The sequence below is a fragment of the Talpa occidentalis genome, unplaced genomic scaffold (genome assembly GCF_014898055.3).
Source record: "Talpa occidentalis isolate TD23 unplaced genomic scaffold, MPIMG_talOcc4v2.1 talOcc4.6, whole genome shotgun sequence".
Lineage (NCBI taxonomy): Eukaryota > Metazoa > Chordata > Mammalia > Eulipotyphla > Talpidae > Talpa > Talpa occidentalis.
Genome location: NW_023604972.1, coordinates 109,734,734 through 109,752,681, shown reverse-complemented (window position 1 = coordinate 109,752,681; position 17,948 = coordinate 109,734,734). Strand labels below are relative to the sequence as shown.

The 17,948-nt window shown below is 36.3% G+C and overlaps 1 protein-coding gene across 2 annotated transcripts in view; it reads right to left on the bottom strand.

Annotated features, from left to right (window-relative positions):
• The window catches only part of FAM174A (family with sequence similarity 174 member A), a 29,701-nt gene extending 12,067 nt beyond the window's left edge, over positions 1-17,634 (bottom strand). The window contains exons 1-2 of one of the 2 annotated variants that reach the window (XM_037529571.2): positions 16,973-17,631; positions 2,950-3,084 (exon numbers count right to left, since the gene is read on the bottom strand). In XM_037529571.2, the coding sequence (XP_037385468.1) occupies positions 2,950-3,084; positions 16,973-17,412 (575 nt within the window). In that variant the 5' untranslated portion in view covers positions 17,413-17,631. Of the gene's footprint in view, positions 1-2,945; positions 3,085-16,972 lie in introns of those variants that run through there. The other variant, XM_037529572.2, reaches the window with a different exon arrangement.
• Between the last annotated feature and the right edge of the window lie 314 nt (positions 17,635-17,948).

Below are 17,948 nucleotides of genomic sequence, written 5' to 3'. Positions count from 1 at the left end.
GAGAAAAAAAATTAAACAATATAGGAGGATATAGAAGGAAAAGTGGAAATGAAAATGAACTGTCAGCCCACCAATCTCACCTTTTCCACACTAGAAGTTAAGCTTCAGAAAGTCAGAATTTTTTTCCTTTCTGTTTTGTTGATCTGTGTGTGCCAAACATATAGACCCATGTGTGTCACTAAAAATTAGTTGCTATTTAAGTAGCTGCAACATTTATTGGATGGATGGATAGATGAGTGAATGAGCACACCGGCATGCACAGTTCACAATTTGTTGTTCCTAATCTACAAAGGCATAGGTACACTACACATCTTCCAATTTTTAAATACATAGTCACACTATCAAACACCTGAAGATGATTTCATTATCAATCGCCATCTCCGAAACAACATTCTCCATTACTACCATTTCTCCTACCTTTTCCCTCTAATCACAAGACTAAATTTTGATAACAATATCTTTCCAAATCTCTTAAATAATTTATTCCTCGCTACCTCTCGATATCACTCTAGCACAGCCTATGCCAGCTCAATGGTCTTCTTCCCAGTCATGTTACTCCTCGTCTTCCTCTTTCCTAATTCATAGAAAATAATCCTCAAAATGCAACTTTGATTATATTTCATGTTTTAAATTTCCCAAGTAGAAATATTTCCATTTGGTTAACACAGATCATCATATGCCTTCTGATCCCTTGTTCTGCTTACCCATTACTCCTTCCTTCTGTAACAAAGCTCAAAAATCATTTATTCCTTCCTTCTGTTATTCCGACACATATTAATATCGCATCTGCTTAACTTCTTTTGGTTTCTTGAATAGTTACACACTGTTTTGCCTCTAGTACTTTGTGCCTACTGTTCTCTGTCAAACCCTACCTCATACCTACCTTTCTATTAGCTAATTTCTACACATTTTCAGGTTTTAATTTACATATCGCTTCCAAGAGAACTTTCTGGACCATCAGTTTCTGATTAAGTGTTCTATGCCCAAGCTACAAGTTCTCACACTACTTTACACTTAATCTTTCCCTGTTTATGTAACTCTGATTAATGTCTAGCTCTCTAATGGAATGTAGCATTCATGAAACGTGGAGCACAAGACAGGGATTTAAGTGTTGGAGAAAGGTCTGTGTTGAGGTATGATGCAGAATAAAAGATAGCTAAGCTACCTAGTGGAAATTGTCCCCTTTTTTATGCTCCTCCTGCCTTCCCTAGTTCTTTGCCTCCTATATCACCTCTCCTACCACATAAATCTGATTATCCAATTACATACACTCTAGACAAATAACATCATACAGCTCTAATGAAAGCAAACTAACACCAAACTCCTTAGCAGATTACAAAACTCTTCATATTTCTCTGAAAACAAAAACAAAAACTTGCACGCCCCCGTGCACACAGTTGAATGCCAGTCTTGCATGTATAGATATAGGTATACATATAAGAGGCTACATATTCCAGACATTTTTTGCTGTTTTCATTCCCTGAACAAATTACTATCTTTCACAACTACTGAAGTTTCGGTAGTTGCTTTTGCCTGTAACAGCCTTTGTCTTTAGTGAAACACATTTGAAATATATTAACTGGGATGCAAATTCAGTTCCTCTTGGAATCAATCCTGAGTTCATAAGTTAACTGTTCTTTGTGTTCTCTTTCTGTGTATATACAAAAGAGATGTCTCAAGTATTTCATCTTCTAAAATACTACAAGTACCATACATTTTATACTACAAAATCTTTGCATAATTTTAAACAAAAATAATAATGATATAAAAACCTGAGTCTCCACCACCATTGTATTCAGTGGCACCTTCTATAGGGTGAGCCAAGATGAGAGAAATGCTGTGTTATTCCTTCAGTCAGACTTAGAAATTTACTGAATTTTACATTATTCTTCCTGTGATTCTACTGCATAAAGATAAGTATGTATTACACACATTGGCCTCCAAAAGCATGCTAGCCACTTCATCTGGTTCACACCTAAAGAAGAGTTAGCAACAGACAATAACTGATGCACTAAGAATTGTGCAATACTTTATAAGCAATTGAAGGGTTTTTCAGATGGTATGTTTGAATATTCCAAAATGTTTATCTTATACATTTTATTCATGTTTGTTTTCACTAAGAGACTGAGTCCTTAATGAATGAATAGATTTGGTTTTGTTCATATAACTAATCTCTAATACTTTTTAAAAAATTAAATTGTCTGTATAACCTTTGGGTTACATTTTTCTACACCAGATGTAAAAGTGCTTCACTCACCAGCCACTGTACCTTCCCAAACAATTCTCTACCTCTTTCCTTTTCATGCCCCCTCCATCCTTCCCTCTATTCCCTCTGGTACCAGTACCCTTTTCACTGAGTCTAAGATTTGAATTTGCTGTATTTTTTTAGTATTTTTTTTAGTGCTCGATAGTCCACAGAGAAATGAAAACATCCACTATCTGCCTTTCAACCTTACTTAGGTCACTTAGCACAATCACTTCAAGGTCCATTCATTTTGTCCCAAAAGACATTATTTTGTTTTTTAATTTTAGGTACTAGTCCATTGGCTATATGTTGCTTATTGAGTGGAATAATAATAACAATAATATAATTATTATTATTAATAATATATTGCCTATTAAGTAGAATATTGCCTCTTTTCCTTAATCCATTTGCATTAAATCTAAGTCTATATCCATGTGATTTCTTAGGAAAAGTTCTAACACTCAGTGAGTTAGATTTGAGGACAGACTCAGCTACACTATCAGTCCATAGGCCACCAGTCCTATAATTTTGGCTTAGCCAAATGTCAAAATGAGCATTGTTTAGGTAGCATAAAGAATTTTATTAGTTCCTTAATAATAAAGTCTCATTCATTCTTTATTAAATAAAACTGATAAAATCTGTTAGGATAAATTTATTTTTTATCTGTTAAGCACTTGTATAGAATTAAACTGCTTGGCACTTACCTTCGAGGATGATTGGCATCAAACAATGTGTTATCATCATCCTCATCATCTTGTTCTAATGGTGTCAATTCCATGTTTTCTATGTTTGTGTCCAAAACTCCATATCTCCTAGTCTTTCGGTTTCTTCTTCTCATCCTATTAAATAGAACACATCAATGGAAAAAATATTTGAACACAGTTTGGTGATACTTATATTAGACTGTGTTCTCCTTTAGTCCTATATACAAATGCAATCTTCAAATCTGACTCCAAGCTGTTTAAAAACAAGAACCTATATTATAACAGCACATTTTAGTAAATGTTACTAATTCATACAAAATAAGTCAAATAAACTATATACTGCTAAACAGAATTTAAACTTGAAATGGAACTTCTCTGAAATATCTTTCCTAAGTTCAAGGATATAGACAGTGAAGGCCACATCGTCATGACAACTAAATGATGATTAAAAAAAATCAAATGTAATAAAATACCTATATATCCATATGCAGTAATTTTGCTTTGGGAATATTGAAAACTCTTGAGAGGATTCAAAATTCTTGGTCTGATTCAATAACAATATATTTAAAATATTAAAAATTACATGTAAAATATAATGCACATGAACATATATTGACATTTTAAGTAAAATGCCTATATTTATCTTTTTAATAAGAAATAAGCATTATTTTTAAGCAGAGTAGAGGAGACTTTAAAATTCATGTATTTTAACAGCTGTTGTTCTTTTCCTACAAATGAATGTTTCACCCAACTCATCACACTTGTCTATGGGTGTAAATGATTACATACCTATAATTATATATAAACATATTTTTCTACTAGATGTAGTACATGCATATTGTAATCTACTAATAAATTTGGTTAGGTCTTAGACAATAAAAAAGCAGGGACACATCTATAAATGTGTAGAAAGGTAAATATGGCAGCTGAAGAGGGTCAAAGGAAATAACTATATGGTTTATTACATTGAATTATATTCAGGTAAATGACCTTGATCAGATCCCTTCTATGTGTTCAATTTACGATTCAAATACCTGCCCCATATAGATGCAAATTCCTCAATATTCCATTTAAACTCAGGTATGTAAGAATTATTTCTGTTTAAATAACATTAAAAGGAACAGTAGAAAAATAAAACCAGCCTACTAAAGTAAGCTTGATAAAATTTTATGTAAAAATGTATTATGCCACATAAAATAAACACAGCAGAATAAAACCCCATTTTACTATTCTATAAAACAGAGAAAACCGATCAATGTAACTTGTTGTACCTGTGGGAATTTATTCTTTTTGTTTTATTTTAACTGATGCCTATAAGGTATCATTAAGCATGCACTAGTATACATAATATTCTTAATTTATTCTATATCACATTCAAACTTAGATTGAGGAACTTTGTGTATTTTTTATATATATGTACGTCCTATGTGATTAGACATAATGACGAAGTTGAATAAATCTTAATAAATGAATATATATCTAATACAGAGGTTTTTGTCTTATTTTTGTAAAAGGGTGGATTAATGACTGAGCAGAAAACACAGAGGAGTAACCCACGTTAGGAAAACATCTCCATAAATACTCCAAAAAACAACTTAAGATCTCATATATCTTGCATATCAGCTTATTGCTGGAAGATGCCTACAGTCAAGAGCACATGGAGTTGGTGGAGTCTGGAGAGGATGCAGATATAGACACATAGTACACGGTACATAGCTCCACCTAGCTTTGCCAGAACCAGGAAGAGACTCAACAAAAACAAAGTAAATAATCCAGTCAAAAAATGGGCAGAAGAGCTAAAAAGGAACTTCTCCAAAGAGGAAATGCAAATGGGCAACAGGCATATGAAAAAATGTTCAGCATCACTTGTAATCAGGGAAATGCAAATCAAAACTACAATGAGATACCATCTTACACCAGTGAGAATGGCACATATTAAAAAAACTAGCTACAACACATGTTGGTGAGGATGAGGAGAAAAAGGAACTCTCTTGCACTGCTGGTGGGAGTGCAAACTGGTCCAACCACTATGGAAAGTTGCTTGGAGATTCCTCAACCTGCTAAAGATGTAGCTTTCATATGATCCAGCTATTCCACTCCTAGGTATTTACCCAAAAGACACAGAAACATTAATTCAAAAGGGCACCTGAACCCCTATGTTTATAGCAGCACTATTTACAATAGCTAAGCTATGGAAACAACCCAAATGCCCAAAAATAGATGACTGGTTCAAGAAGATGTGATACATATATACAATGGAATATTACTCAGCAATCAAAAAAGATAAACTCATGCAATTTGCAGCAACATGGATAGAACTGGAAGGGATCATGCTCAGAGAAATAAGCCAGAAAGAGAAAGAGAAATACTGGATGGGCTCACTCATAGCAGGAATTTAGAACCTAAATAAGAGACCTGGAAAATGATTAATTATAATAAAGTAAAAATCAAAATGAACAGGCAACTATAAACCAGAGACACACTACAGGGGGTCAGGGATGGGAGGGAGAGGAATTAGGGTCAAAATAAGGGGGCTGGAAATTGTATGGGGAATATAACCAAGATGAAAATGCATACATTGTGCAAAAATGAAAAATGATGTAAAAATATATATAAAGTAAAGTAAATTTAAAAAAAAGAATACTATTGTATGGATACTATTGTAATTTTTACTATTGTAAAAAAGGATACTATTGTTGCTGTCCCACAAGTCTCAAGATAAACTTGCCTTCAATTTCATAGGTTATAAGTACAGAATGATATATTAATCACATAATAATCTCAGCTCAAAAATACCTAAAAGAAACAAAGAAGATGAAAATGTAAACTAAACACTACACAACAGGAAGCTTACAAAATGGAAGGGGAGAGAACTGAAAAAAAAAAAGAACAGAAACAAAGTGAAAAAAAAAAAAAAAAAAAAAAACCCAGAAAACAAATAACAAAATGGCAATAAATATTTCTCTATCAATAATTTCCCTAAATCCTATTGGCTTGAATTCACCAATAAAAAGGTACAAAGTGACTGATGGGAATCAAAACTCAACTTTTTGCTCTCTCTAGGAGACCCAACTGATTTCCAAAGATAAAATAGACTCAAATCAATAGATTAAAAATATTTCTACAAGAAAATGGTACCCTAAAAAAGGCAGAGACAATCAAACTTATATCAGATAAAAGCAGATTTCCATTAATAAAAGGTAAGAACAGACAGGGAGGGACACTATATAATGATTAAGGGTTCAATACAGGGCCTCCCAGGTGGCGCAGCAGTTGAGCGCTGGGTTGCGAAGCTGCCCGCGGCCTCTGCGGCGCTGGTTTGATCCCCGGCTGCTCCCTGGCCACCGGAGGAGGGTCCCACATGGCGCGCAGACCTCTCCTGCCGCCCTCTGCTCCCCTCAGCAGTGTACTTCGGTCCTTCTGCCTGCTCTGCTCCCTGCTCTGGCTCTGGTGAATTCTCTCACCCTCCCGTGCTTCTGACTGTACCCAGTGCATGTATAAACAAAAACAAAACAAACAAATAAATGAATAAATAAATAAAAAACATACCTCCATTAAAAAAAAAAAAAAGGGTTCAATGCATTAGGGAGACATAACACTCATCAATATGTATGCATTAAACAAGAGTATAAAAACTGTAAAGTAAATATTAATGAACCTAAAATAGATAAACAATAATAGTAGAGACTTCAACACCCAACTTTCATCAATGGACAGATCAACCAAAATGAAAATCAACAAGGAAACAAAAGTCTTATGCAAGAAGTTAGAACAGATGGATTTAATAGACATTTATAGGGTACCCCATGCCTCAAATACTGAATATGCAATATAAATGAACTCAGTGGTCAGTGGGACTTTATGGCAGCTGTAGACATATACTGATCTGACTTTAAGAGATGCTGTTGTGGGGAAAATAGTTTACTGGCAGCCTATAGTTTTGTTCTATCACAGCATCCCAGGGCCTTCCCAGAGTCTGTATTCAGTACAATACTGAGTATGGCCAAGTTGGCCATCGGTATTAAAAGAAGATTCTCTCCTATAATGGGCAGTCTTTGCTTGAAGGTTTGCCTGGTCAAAACTTTCAGAGTGGCATTTCAATCTACTGTTCTTTTTTTGAATTATTATTTTTATATTTTTTACATCATTCATTTTTATACAATGTATGCTTTCTCCTCTCAGGCATAGTTCCCATGAAATTCCCACCACCAATTCACCTGTGTTCAGCTCTGTAGGCCAAATATTATAGTTCACTGGAAATAATGTCATAATACAACTGCTATGGTCTGAATGTTTCTGTCTAAAATACCTGGAGAAATACAGCACTCAAGGTAATGCCATTAGCAGGTGGAACCCCTGGGAGGAATTAAGTCATGAAGGCAGTGCTCTCATAATGGGACTAGCACTCTTGTAAAATTGGCCCAAGAATTGGCATATTCACCAGGTGAGGTGACATCCAGAAAGCATGCCTATGAACTCAAAGTGGCCTCTCACTAGACACTGAATGTGCTGTTACCATGAGTTTGGACATACTGCCCCCTCAACTATAAGAAATAAATTTCCTTTGTTTATAAGCTATCCAGTATGTAGTATGTTTGTTACAGCAGCCTGAATGGACTAAGGAAGTAAATATTCACAAGGAGGTCTGGGATAACTTTTCAGGTGATATTATTTTCATCTATAGACAACTAGGAGTTAGACAAAAGGAAGAAAAATTATACAATCCCTTTGCTTGAAAAAGGTATCCATTAAAATATGGCATACTTGAGACTGAAAAATAAGATATATACAAGAAAGAGGATCAGGCTTAGACCATTAAATGCTAAGCTAAGGAATATGAGCCTTATCCCATTAGAGGTCATAGACTAATACTACTCAATGGAATTTTTGGCCATGATGAAAAAATTGGTGTCTAATTATGTAGCCAGTAGACTCCTGATTACTAAGTCCTTGAAATGTGGCTAGTGCATCTAATAAACTGGATTTTAATTTAAATTTATTTTGTAAAAAGCACATGTAGCTAGGGGTACTATACTGTACAGCTATACAGGAATACAAGCACAAACAAAATTTACATTTCAAAAGGAACACTGTCTTTTCAGTTTAGAAGGTATACAAAAAGAGACATACTTGGAGAAAAAGGTTAGAATGACGCCATGACAGCCAAATGACATGAGTCTAAACTAAAGTGATGCTCGCAAAGCTCACCAGTGGTAATGTAGTCAAGAAATATTTAAAAATTAAAATTAGATGCTTGGATGTAGATAGTAAATAAAAGGGAAAGACTTGGGGTAGCTCAGGATTTTAGTTTGAGAAATTGCATATAGGATGGCATTATTTTTCTCTAGTGAGCAGTCCAGGGAGAGATTGGCTAGCTATACAAGATGGAAACTCAGAAGGCAATTAACAGCTTAAAAGTGGTAATTAAAGAAGTGAATTTTGGATGTATCATTCAGAGAATATGGGGCAAAGTGCAGAGTTAAGGAGAGGGCCAGAGACCACTGAAATTTAGGGAATGATTTGTAGAAGAATCTTAACAGTGGGAAGAAGAGTCCCTGCAGAAAAAATTTCATGGAGAAGATGGGGTATAAATACTCAGAGGTAAGAAGAAAATCAGAAAGTTAAGTAAAAAGCATAAGTCAAAATAAGAAATAAGGTATTGCTTGAAACAGGAAAGAAGTGTCCATGAAACTGAGGTGATGTGGTTATTAATGATCCCTGGCAAGGCCAGTTTTAGAGTTGTAGGAGACCACACTGCACCTCATAGAAGAGAATGAAAAGTATAGAAAAAAAGGACATTTCAGTGGAGGATCTCTCTCCCTTTCTTGCTTATGCCATTCCTGTCATAGTAGCTTTAGATTCTCTCTCTCCATGTCTTCTCAAAGGCCTTCCTTTCCCTAACTTCAACTATTCCTTTGTCTACTGGTTCTTTCCCTTCTACTCACATTCGAATATATTTAGATAGTTCATTCTTAAATGGACGTATTTCCCTCTTTCCCTCTCTTCTTTCTGCTTAAATACAATTTATCACATATGAAAGAAGAGAGTAAAAAGATAGCTTTAGAAGTACTCCCAAGAGCCTAGATTGATTATTTATACTCTAAGAGAAAAGGGATGACACTAGTGGGGAAGAGATCAGAAGAGATCAGAAATGAATAGTAAGAAAAGAAAAAAATTATAATTATCACTATGAAATTCAATGAGCAATTATGCTCCAGAAACTATGCTGAGTACTAGGTGTAGTTCCTTTGTTGGGAGCCTGCTGCCCTGCAGGGAGCTGGAGTTTTTGGAGAGTACCTGTTTACTCTGCACATGGAGTTCCAGGACCTTAGAAGTTCTGCAAACAGACTTCCCAGAATTGACTCCTGTTCTCTGAGAATGTGCTGGCTTGTGCGCATGTTCCCTACCCACCAGGACAACTTGTTTTCAGCAGTAACTTATTAATTTGTAGAAGCAAAAGCACAATTGCGTGCTATTTTCTTGTTCCACTGTTCATATCTATAATAAAAGCTTGGGCTGGGAGAGCGAAAGGCAAAGCTGCTCTCAAAAGACTCTCCCCAGCCTCCCCTCACTGCAAATTCATTTAGACTCTGAGTCTTCATTAATGGCAGAGAACTTCATCAGCTGTCCTGTCTGCAGCAGTGGCGCCCAAACAGGGACACTAACCCTAGAACCTCAAGGAAGTTGTGTGTGGTAAGTGTGTTCTCTAGTTAACCTCTATAGTCATTGGTCACAACTGACTAAGGGGGATTATTCAAGGTTGGATAACAAATGGGGCAGAATTCGGCTCATCATCATTATATAACCACTTTAAAATGCCTATTAGAACAGAGTGGAGCTGCTGTCTCCACCGACAGCTTAAATGAGCTGTTAGATTAGGTCATTCAGACCTCTCCATGGTTCCCGGAGATGAAGGTGTTTTGGATGTAGAAACTTGGGAATGAATCAGTGAGACTTTGAAAAGGCATCATAAACAAGGTATGAAAATTCCTACTATAGTTTTTTCAACATGGGCTTTGGTATGAAGGGTTCTGGAATCTTTTCAGGAAATTTTAAAAACAGAAATTAAACATAAATATGAAGTACCTGGTACTTCTCAGCCTTCGATACCTTCAGTACCACTAAATGAAAGGGAAAATTGCCCTGAAAATAAAAGCCCTAAAAATAAATGGTCCCATAATAATCCTTTTCAGAGGGAATCAGTTGTTGGTATAACTCCCTTAACCAAAGCTATAAAAGAACAAAAGACAATTTTTGCAGATGACCCAGAAATGGCTTCAGTATTAATGGCTTTTCCAGTACAGGAAATGCCTGATCCTAATAACCCTGATCTAGTGCTACGGCAACATCAATCTTTTGACCTCCAACTTTTAAAATCTCTAAGAGACAGTGTTTGGGAAAATGGATTCCAAACCCCCTTCACTTGGACTATTCCATATACTTTTCAACAAATTTGGTTGCCTCCTTTTGATTGGCACATGCTTGCAAAAGTGAGTTTAACTGGTGGGGCAGACTTACAATGGAAGGCAAGTTTTGGAGACTACGCACAAGAACATGCCAGGATTAATCAGCAAAATAACATCAATATTTCTTTTGAACAACTTATAGGTAGTGATGCATGGTTGGATTTAAACCTACAAACTTTATATGACCCCCCCCCCAGGCATATCAATAGGTAACTTTAATAGCGCGTCGAGTCTTGTAGAGCTTGCCTGAACCTAGGGAACCAGATCAGTCTTTCTTGCATATATTACATGGACCCTCTGAATCTTTTTGCTGATTTCCTAGACAGACTGACAAAAGCCATCAGATGTTAGGTTACTCAGGCAGGCGGCAGATATTTTGAGTAAGCAATTGGCATTTGAAAATGCAAATACGGATGTTCAAAAAGCCCTGGCCCCTAAAAGGTAAAAGAACCTAAGTGATTATATTCGACTTGCTCAAACCATTGGCATACAAGAACATAAACAAGAGGTTTTTGCAGCAGGCTCCCAAGATTCCTTAAATATGGCTTTCTGTAAATAGGTCATTTTCTCTATTTCACAAAGCCTGAGTTGAACCTTAGAGATGGTATGTAACTTAACCAAGAGTATACTATACTCTTGTGTAAAGCTGGAATTAGAACTCAGGGAGTCTAACTTCCCATCAGGTTACAATGAAATCAGATCAGGATAGTGAAATGAAACAGAAGTCAATAAAAGAAAATAATTCAAGAATGAATGAGAAGTAACAAATGCAGCCAAACGCTTTAGAATAAAGACTCTTCTGGTAGAATATAGATCATTTATTTTCTCAGTCTAATAAAACCTACTTCATTTACCAAATGTCTGAGTACAAACCCTGTGCTCTTACTGGATAAAAAATGATAAATAGCCTCTGTTCTTAAAGTTTTTCTGAGCTGTCCTTGAGAATATTATTTCATACCAAATCCTGACTTATCAGACTTTTATGCCATTGATACATGACTACCCTGACAATTTAGCCTTTGACCAAAAAGCCAAATTAATATTTGCTATTTTAAGTGGGTGACTAAATGTTTTAGGGAAGTTAAGTTTCATCTCTGCAAAGGATATGAATTCCTTAAGAACTTATACTTGTTATATACATTTGCAAGCTTCTGGGTCTCCCCCATATATGTAAAACATTAAATATATACTATGCAGCTGAATAGCTAACAGCAAACCAGATCCATTTAAACTTGCTAGGAAAACTACACTTTTCAAAATATATAAACAAATGGAATAGAAGGTCCATGAAGACAAGGACTTTTCCCATCTTGAGCACTGCTAATTCTCTTCACAGGGCCTGGCTGTAAGTGCTCAATAGCAGATACTGAACAAAGGATAGAGAATAAATAAATGCATAAACAAATAATCAAAGTGTTCCCCGGCTTTGCCTAAACTGAGTGATTTCTATTGATAGCTTACTTTTACAAGTAATGCTGACAACATATGTCTTCTAGGAGACATATGTTCTTGGTGGGAAAGATATTGTTACAAATCTTGCATTCATAATTCAATAAGACTTGTTTCAGAAGACATGGTGCTAGAAATATGTATGGTCAGATTAACAGAAGTTGCTTTAAAATATCACCATTATTTAACTGTGTCTGGGACATTAAAAAAAAATCTTTCAAAGATGAAAGGGTGGCAGGGGGCTCAGTTAGGAAACTAAATTATTCAATTTGGTATGCACACAAACAATAAATTGCTAAGTTGACTTACTTTTTAAAAGTGAAATTTAGGGGCTTTAATAGTCACAAAACCCGTATATTTTTAATAGGCACTGTGTACATCTGTTTTTTTCCTCCATAAATAAACTAGGCATCCTTATGTGCAATAAACTTCAAATTGGTTAAGCAACCACAGGAAGCAGCATGTTGGTAACGCATCTTGAAGTTCAGACAGAGTTTGGTTTCTAAAACGGTTTTGCCTGTTATTTAACCTTGCTCAGTCTCACCAACGTCTTCACCTATACAGGAATATTACCTACTGGAAGGTTTTGGCAGTATGTATGTGGCATACTCATAATGGAGACACAAACAATTAATAAATATTAGCTATTATGATAGCAAGTAAGCATCTCAAAAATATTTCCATTGCAAAGCAAGGTTCTTTTCCACAGAACTAATTTTGTGTCTTAGCCTATAGGTGTGGTAACCATTCAAATTAAATTAACATCATGCATTTATTATATATAAAGCATGAACAGGATAGGCTTTAATATCTGTTCATAGATTCTGTACATTCTTTATTATCTATGTGATTGATTAATGCTCTCTGAATGCCATGGAGACAGAAATGTCTATTTCACTCACAACTGATACCTAGTTTCCAGTTCTAAGCAGCTGAATAAAAATTGGCTGAATGAAGGATAACATATTAAATTTTCATCTCATCGCCACTATATAAAAAAACTTTCTATTATTCCCATTTCACAGTAGGAAATCAACTGGAGAAGTGAAGTGACTTATAGAAAATCACAGAAGGAAAAAGAGGCAGAGTTGGAATTTAAGCCTTAGTCTCCTTACAATACACCATATTGAATATAAAATGAAAAAGTGCCAATTCCAGGGTGAAAAAAATAAGTAATTCCTATGCTTTTAAGGCAAGTACTGTTATTCACCAAGTGATATCAAAATTGTTTTTATATAACCAACAGGCATTCTAAAAAATAATAATTCTACAGAGTAATATTTTCTTGCTTTATAGATTTTACTGTAAGATTGTCCTATAGAGAAGGAAATCTAAGATTGAAATTTTCATACTTCTTTGTTCTACCAATAAGAGATAATTCCCTTGAATTTCCAAATATATATAGCAATATAAAGATATAGAACAATATAAAGAATTATAAGGAATATAAAGCAATATAAAGAATGAAGGAATGGGGGCCTCCCTGGTGGCGCAGTGGGTTGGGTGCAGCGGGTTGACTGCAGTACTGTGAAGCTGTCCACAGCCTCTGCAGCATGGGTTCAATTTCCAGCAAGCCAGGGAGATACCCACATGGCGCAGCAGACTTCTCTTGTGGCGCCTGCTGCTCCCCTCAGCAGTGTTTTTGGTCCGTCTGTCTGTTCTGCTTCCCACTCTGTCCTGGTGAATTCTCTCATCCTCCCGCACCTCTGGCCTAGTACCCCAGTTCTTGTATAAATAACCTTTAAAAAAAAAAAGAATTAAGGAATGTGTATTCACTAGGCTACTATTCAGTGCCCACCTTATATTGTACATGATGTTCAGCCATGAGTTATAGTAAAGAATAAGTAAAAGACTTTGTTCAAAGATTGTATGTTCATCTCACTACTCTGTTCCGTACACATATTTTTCAGTTTCTACAGAGAGAATCTGTTTGTTCTTTGGAGTATTTCCAGTCTCAGTTGGAAGTTATTTCTAGTCACAATTTGGAAGTTTCACAGTACAAGTGTTTCACAAGTAAAATATCTTCAATGTGACCTCATATTAAGAAAATGATGGCTTTAGTCTGTTCTTCCTCCTTGGCACAAATAACTAATGCGAGTGTATTATCACACATATATTTTGGAGGTGGGGTGGGCAGTCACAAAATCATTGGTTTTCAGCAATATTTTAGAAGTCAAATGTATGAATTCTGAACATTGCCCAGACATTGCTAGCATCAAGCAAGCTTTGGGCATCAGGTAACCAACTCAGTTTAGGATTTGAATAGAAAGAGTATTAGATGGTTATATAGTGTGATTTTTCTTAACCATGGTTCTGAATTTGGTTGTTAACATACATTAGTCACACAGAATCTGAAAAGACCAACCTTCCAAGATTCACAGAAATGAAGAGAAAAATCAATGACAATAAAACTTCTTTATATAGATTATAAATAAGACAGAAGCAAAATGAAAAAGTAAAAATCATCCCCAAAACTTATCTCACTTATCTCACAAATATATGAAAAATAAGTAATACCTATGCTTTTAAGGCAAGGGCCATTATTCACAAAATGTTATCAAAATTGTTTTCATATAACCAAAACCAATTTTATATATGGTTTTATAAAACCATATATTATGAGAGACATAATGCTCAATGTATTCTGGTCCTTTATAGGCACTATTCAGACTACAGTGACTAATAAAGAAAAATAATTTCTGCTTCAATTTCTTCTAATCTTTTCTTATTTTAATAAGTCTCAGTCTGGTGGTAATATTTCTTTTACATTGCACAATCTCCTACTTCCCTTTTAACAGGAAATGGACCTGGATTTGCTGACTTTTGTAAACCAATAGCATCTAGCTCAAATAATTTTGTTTACACCAGTGATTCTCAAATATTTAGGTTTCAGGATTCCATCATATTCTTAAAAATTATTCAGGAGCCCAAAGAACTTATATTTTGTGGCATATATATACATATATATGTATATACATACATATATTAAACATGTTAAAGCAAACTTTTAAATATTTATCATTTCATTACCATAATTACATGTCAATATGACTTTTTATGAAAAATACAGTAAAAAAATAGTAAAAATGGCATTTAGATTTTTTTCATATCCCTTTAATTTATTTAACCATATTAGATCTGGTTTAAACAGAATTAGATCAAAAATAAAAATAGAAAACAGATGGATTTTCAGATTTGTTTTGCAGTCGATCATTTCCAATGTAATATTTGAAGTATATGAAGAATATTCAAGTTTATATAAAAATGACTTTGGAAAAGGGTGAGCATTTTAATAATCTTTTCAAATACTAGTGGTTATTCTTTTTTGATACTATACCAAAACTTGACAAGTGGTGTTTCTTATATGTTAGTTGCAACATGGAATTTGAAAGTACATCAGTCAACTTTCTGTACCTGATAAACTTATATGAAAATATATTATTTGAAAATAGTCTTGCTCTCACAGATTCCCTGAAGAGGTATTATAGAACCCTCCCACCTCATAGGGTCTCCTGGACCACATGTCTACAAACACAGGCTTACACTGTACTTTTTCAATCAGTTATTTAAGCTGAGATGTTGGTTTTCCATTCATGACAATAAATTTATTTAAAGGGGTTTAAATGATTTTAAGAAATATATTAAATAGGAGAGTAGGTAGTTATGGAGTGTGGGGGAGCAGTGGAATAGTTTGGAAAACAATGAACGAGTGCATTCCTACAACCTATTCTCTACTCTGTTTTACAAAGGAAGAAACTACCTGAACAGTGCTCCCTCATTGTTGGCTGGCTCCTTCCAATAGTGATGACTTGGCTCTGTAATTCATTTCCTCAGAGAGATGGTCCCCAATAACCCACTTCAAAAAAGTAAGTTACAGACTTTTACAAATCAATTGTATTACACATCTGGGATATTTTAATATCATGATTAATGCCATAAGACAATTTACTTCAGTAATAAAAGAATATATCAAATTGAAGTTACTGTTAATACCAACCATCACTAATTGGATAATGATTTTTTTTTAACTTAATAAGGCATTAAGGGTAGTAGGTAAATTAGTGGCAATCATCTACTTTTAGTTATAAATTGGTACTTGCAATAAAACAACCTGGTCTACTTAATCAAAAGTTTTACATGGTTAGGACATAAACATCTTTTATAAAGAAAAAATTCAAAGAAAGCAATTAGTGGACTGTAAAATCATAGATTATCATTGAGCCCCATGTGACACCAGATAAATTACTTTACCTTTCTGGGACAGTTTCTTCAGATTAAAGTGGACAATGTTATTAGAATAATAAAGATTTGCTCAAATATTAAAACTGGGTCATATTTATGACATTTCATTTATTTTGTTGTATAGGTATCAATTTCCCATCTTATCATGCAACTGATAACAATTTGCATTGAACTATTTTGTGCCATAAAAATGAATGATGTTTCTGATTAATGAGGACTAAAAAACATATTAGACTGAACCATACAAAACCATCACTTTTCCAGGTCAAAACAAAATGTAGAAAACTTTGTATGGTACAATCTAATTAGTTAGGTGGTAGGTTAAAGGTCAAAACTAAGAAATTGCTGTTAAGGAAGAACTTTTCTTCTACATTTTATAAAGGACCCATAATAAGGTCCTTCTGCTCTATTAATCCACTCAAATAAAAACCGATTTGTGCAAACAAAGCTCTAAGACTTAGAAAGGCTACCAAATAGGAATTCTGCTTTTAAGAAGTTTGCATTCTGATAGGCAAAATGTCAAAGTACACAACAATATATAGAGCAGAAAGAAAGAAGTATTACAAGATAGTGTGGTGGAATATACGATTACTTCCATTTTAAGGGAAGTGTGTTCATTGAGGCAAGGTAGAAATTTGGAGGCGGATACTAATTTATAATTTGTAAATGAAAGGGAGCAACTACTTGGTTTAAATTCTCCCGAAGGTAATCACAGACCCTCTTCACAAACTCTCTCAGGCAGCACCCCTGATAGGAGGGGTTGGGAGGGGGTAATGCCTGGTCACTGAAATCTGCCTTGCTCCAAGGTTGCCAGGCATCCCAACTCTCAGCCCTGAGGGGGGAGGCTCATGGAGGCTTCGCCTCACCTGACTGTCCTGACGACGAAGTACACCAGCACCGCGCCGCTCACCACCATCAACACTGTCAGGGCTCGTTGGGTCATGGGTTTGTCGCCGGGGTTGGGGCTCACAGCGAGGCCACCACCCACTGAGCCTTCCTCCCCTGCCTTGCCTCCTTGGTCGTCCGCGGCAATCTCCGCCCCGGTGCTGCTGCCATTACCGCCCATAGCGCCCTGAGGCCCAGTGGCTTCGGTTGGAGCGCGGCCCTGAGAGTGGGCGGCTGTGGGGCCCGGCTGCAGAGGCCGCAGGGTTCGTGGCCCCCCATTGGGAGGGCCAGGGTCAGGCGCGGCCTCGGCCGCCTGCAGCAACACCGCCAAGGGCCCCCTTAACCCTGGCAGCAGTAGCAGCAGCAGGAGGGCGGAGGTCAGGAGGCGGCTGAGGCAGCAGCTGCAGTGCGGGGCCTTCATCGTCCCCTGACAGCCCTTTCACCACGCGGGAGCCGCCAGGCCCGGCGCCCTGGCTCCAGGAGGGACCATGGGCGCAGTGAAGAAAGAGGAAGGGGTGCCCAAATCCCGGGCTGAGGCCCGGCCGCAGCAAGCGGCAGAGGCAGCAGAGGCAGCAGCTGCCGGGAGAACCGGAAGTTCGTACATCTCAGCAGCCACTGCTACCACGGACGCTTTCAGTTGCCAACATGTAGGGGCAGGCGCGTTCAGTGACGTCAGATTCGCATGCGGTGTGCGCACGCGCCCTGTCGGTAGGCGGGGGCTCGAGTTCTGGGATGGGTCACAAATAAGGAAGTAAATAAAAAAGGGCTGTGTTAGCGAAGCGACCCTGCATGTGGGGATCATCAGAAATTGGAAGCGTGTGATTTGAGTTTCTTGCTCCAGAAATGCAAAAACAGAGTTAGTTATTGATTAAGGTGAGCTTGTCATTTCCCGCAGTTCAAATATAAATTTTAGGCAGCTTTCCTCCTGTCTGCAGGTCTCTCTGGCTTCCCTTTTAG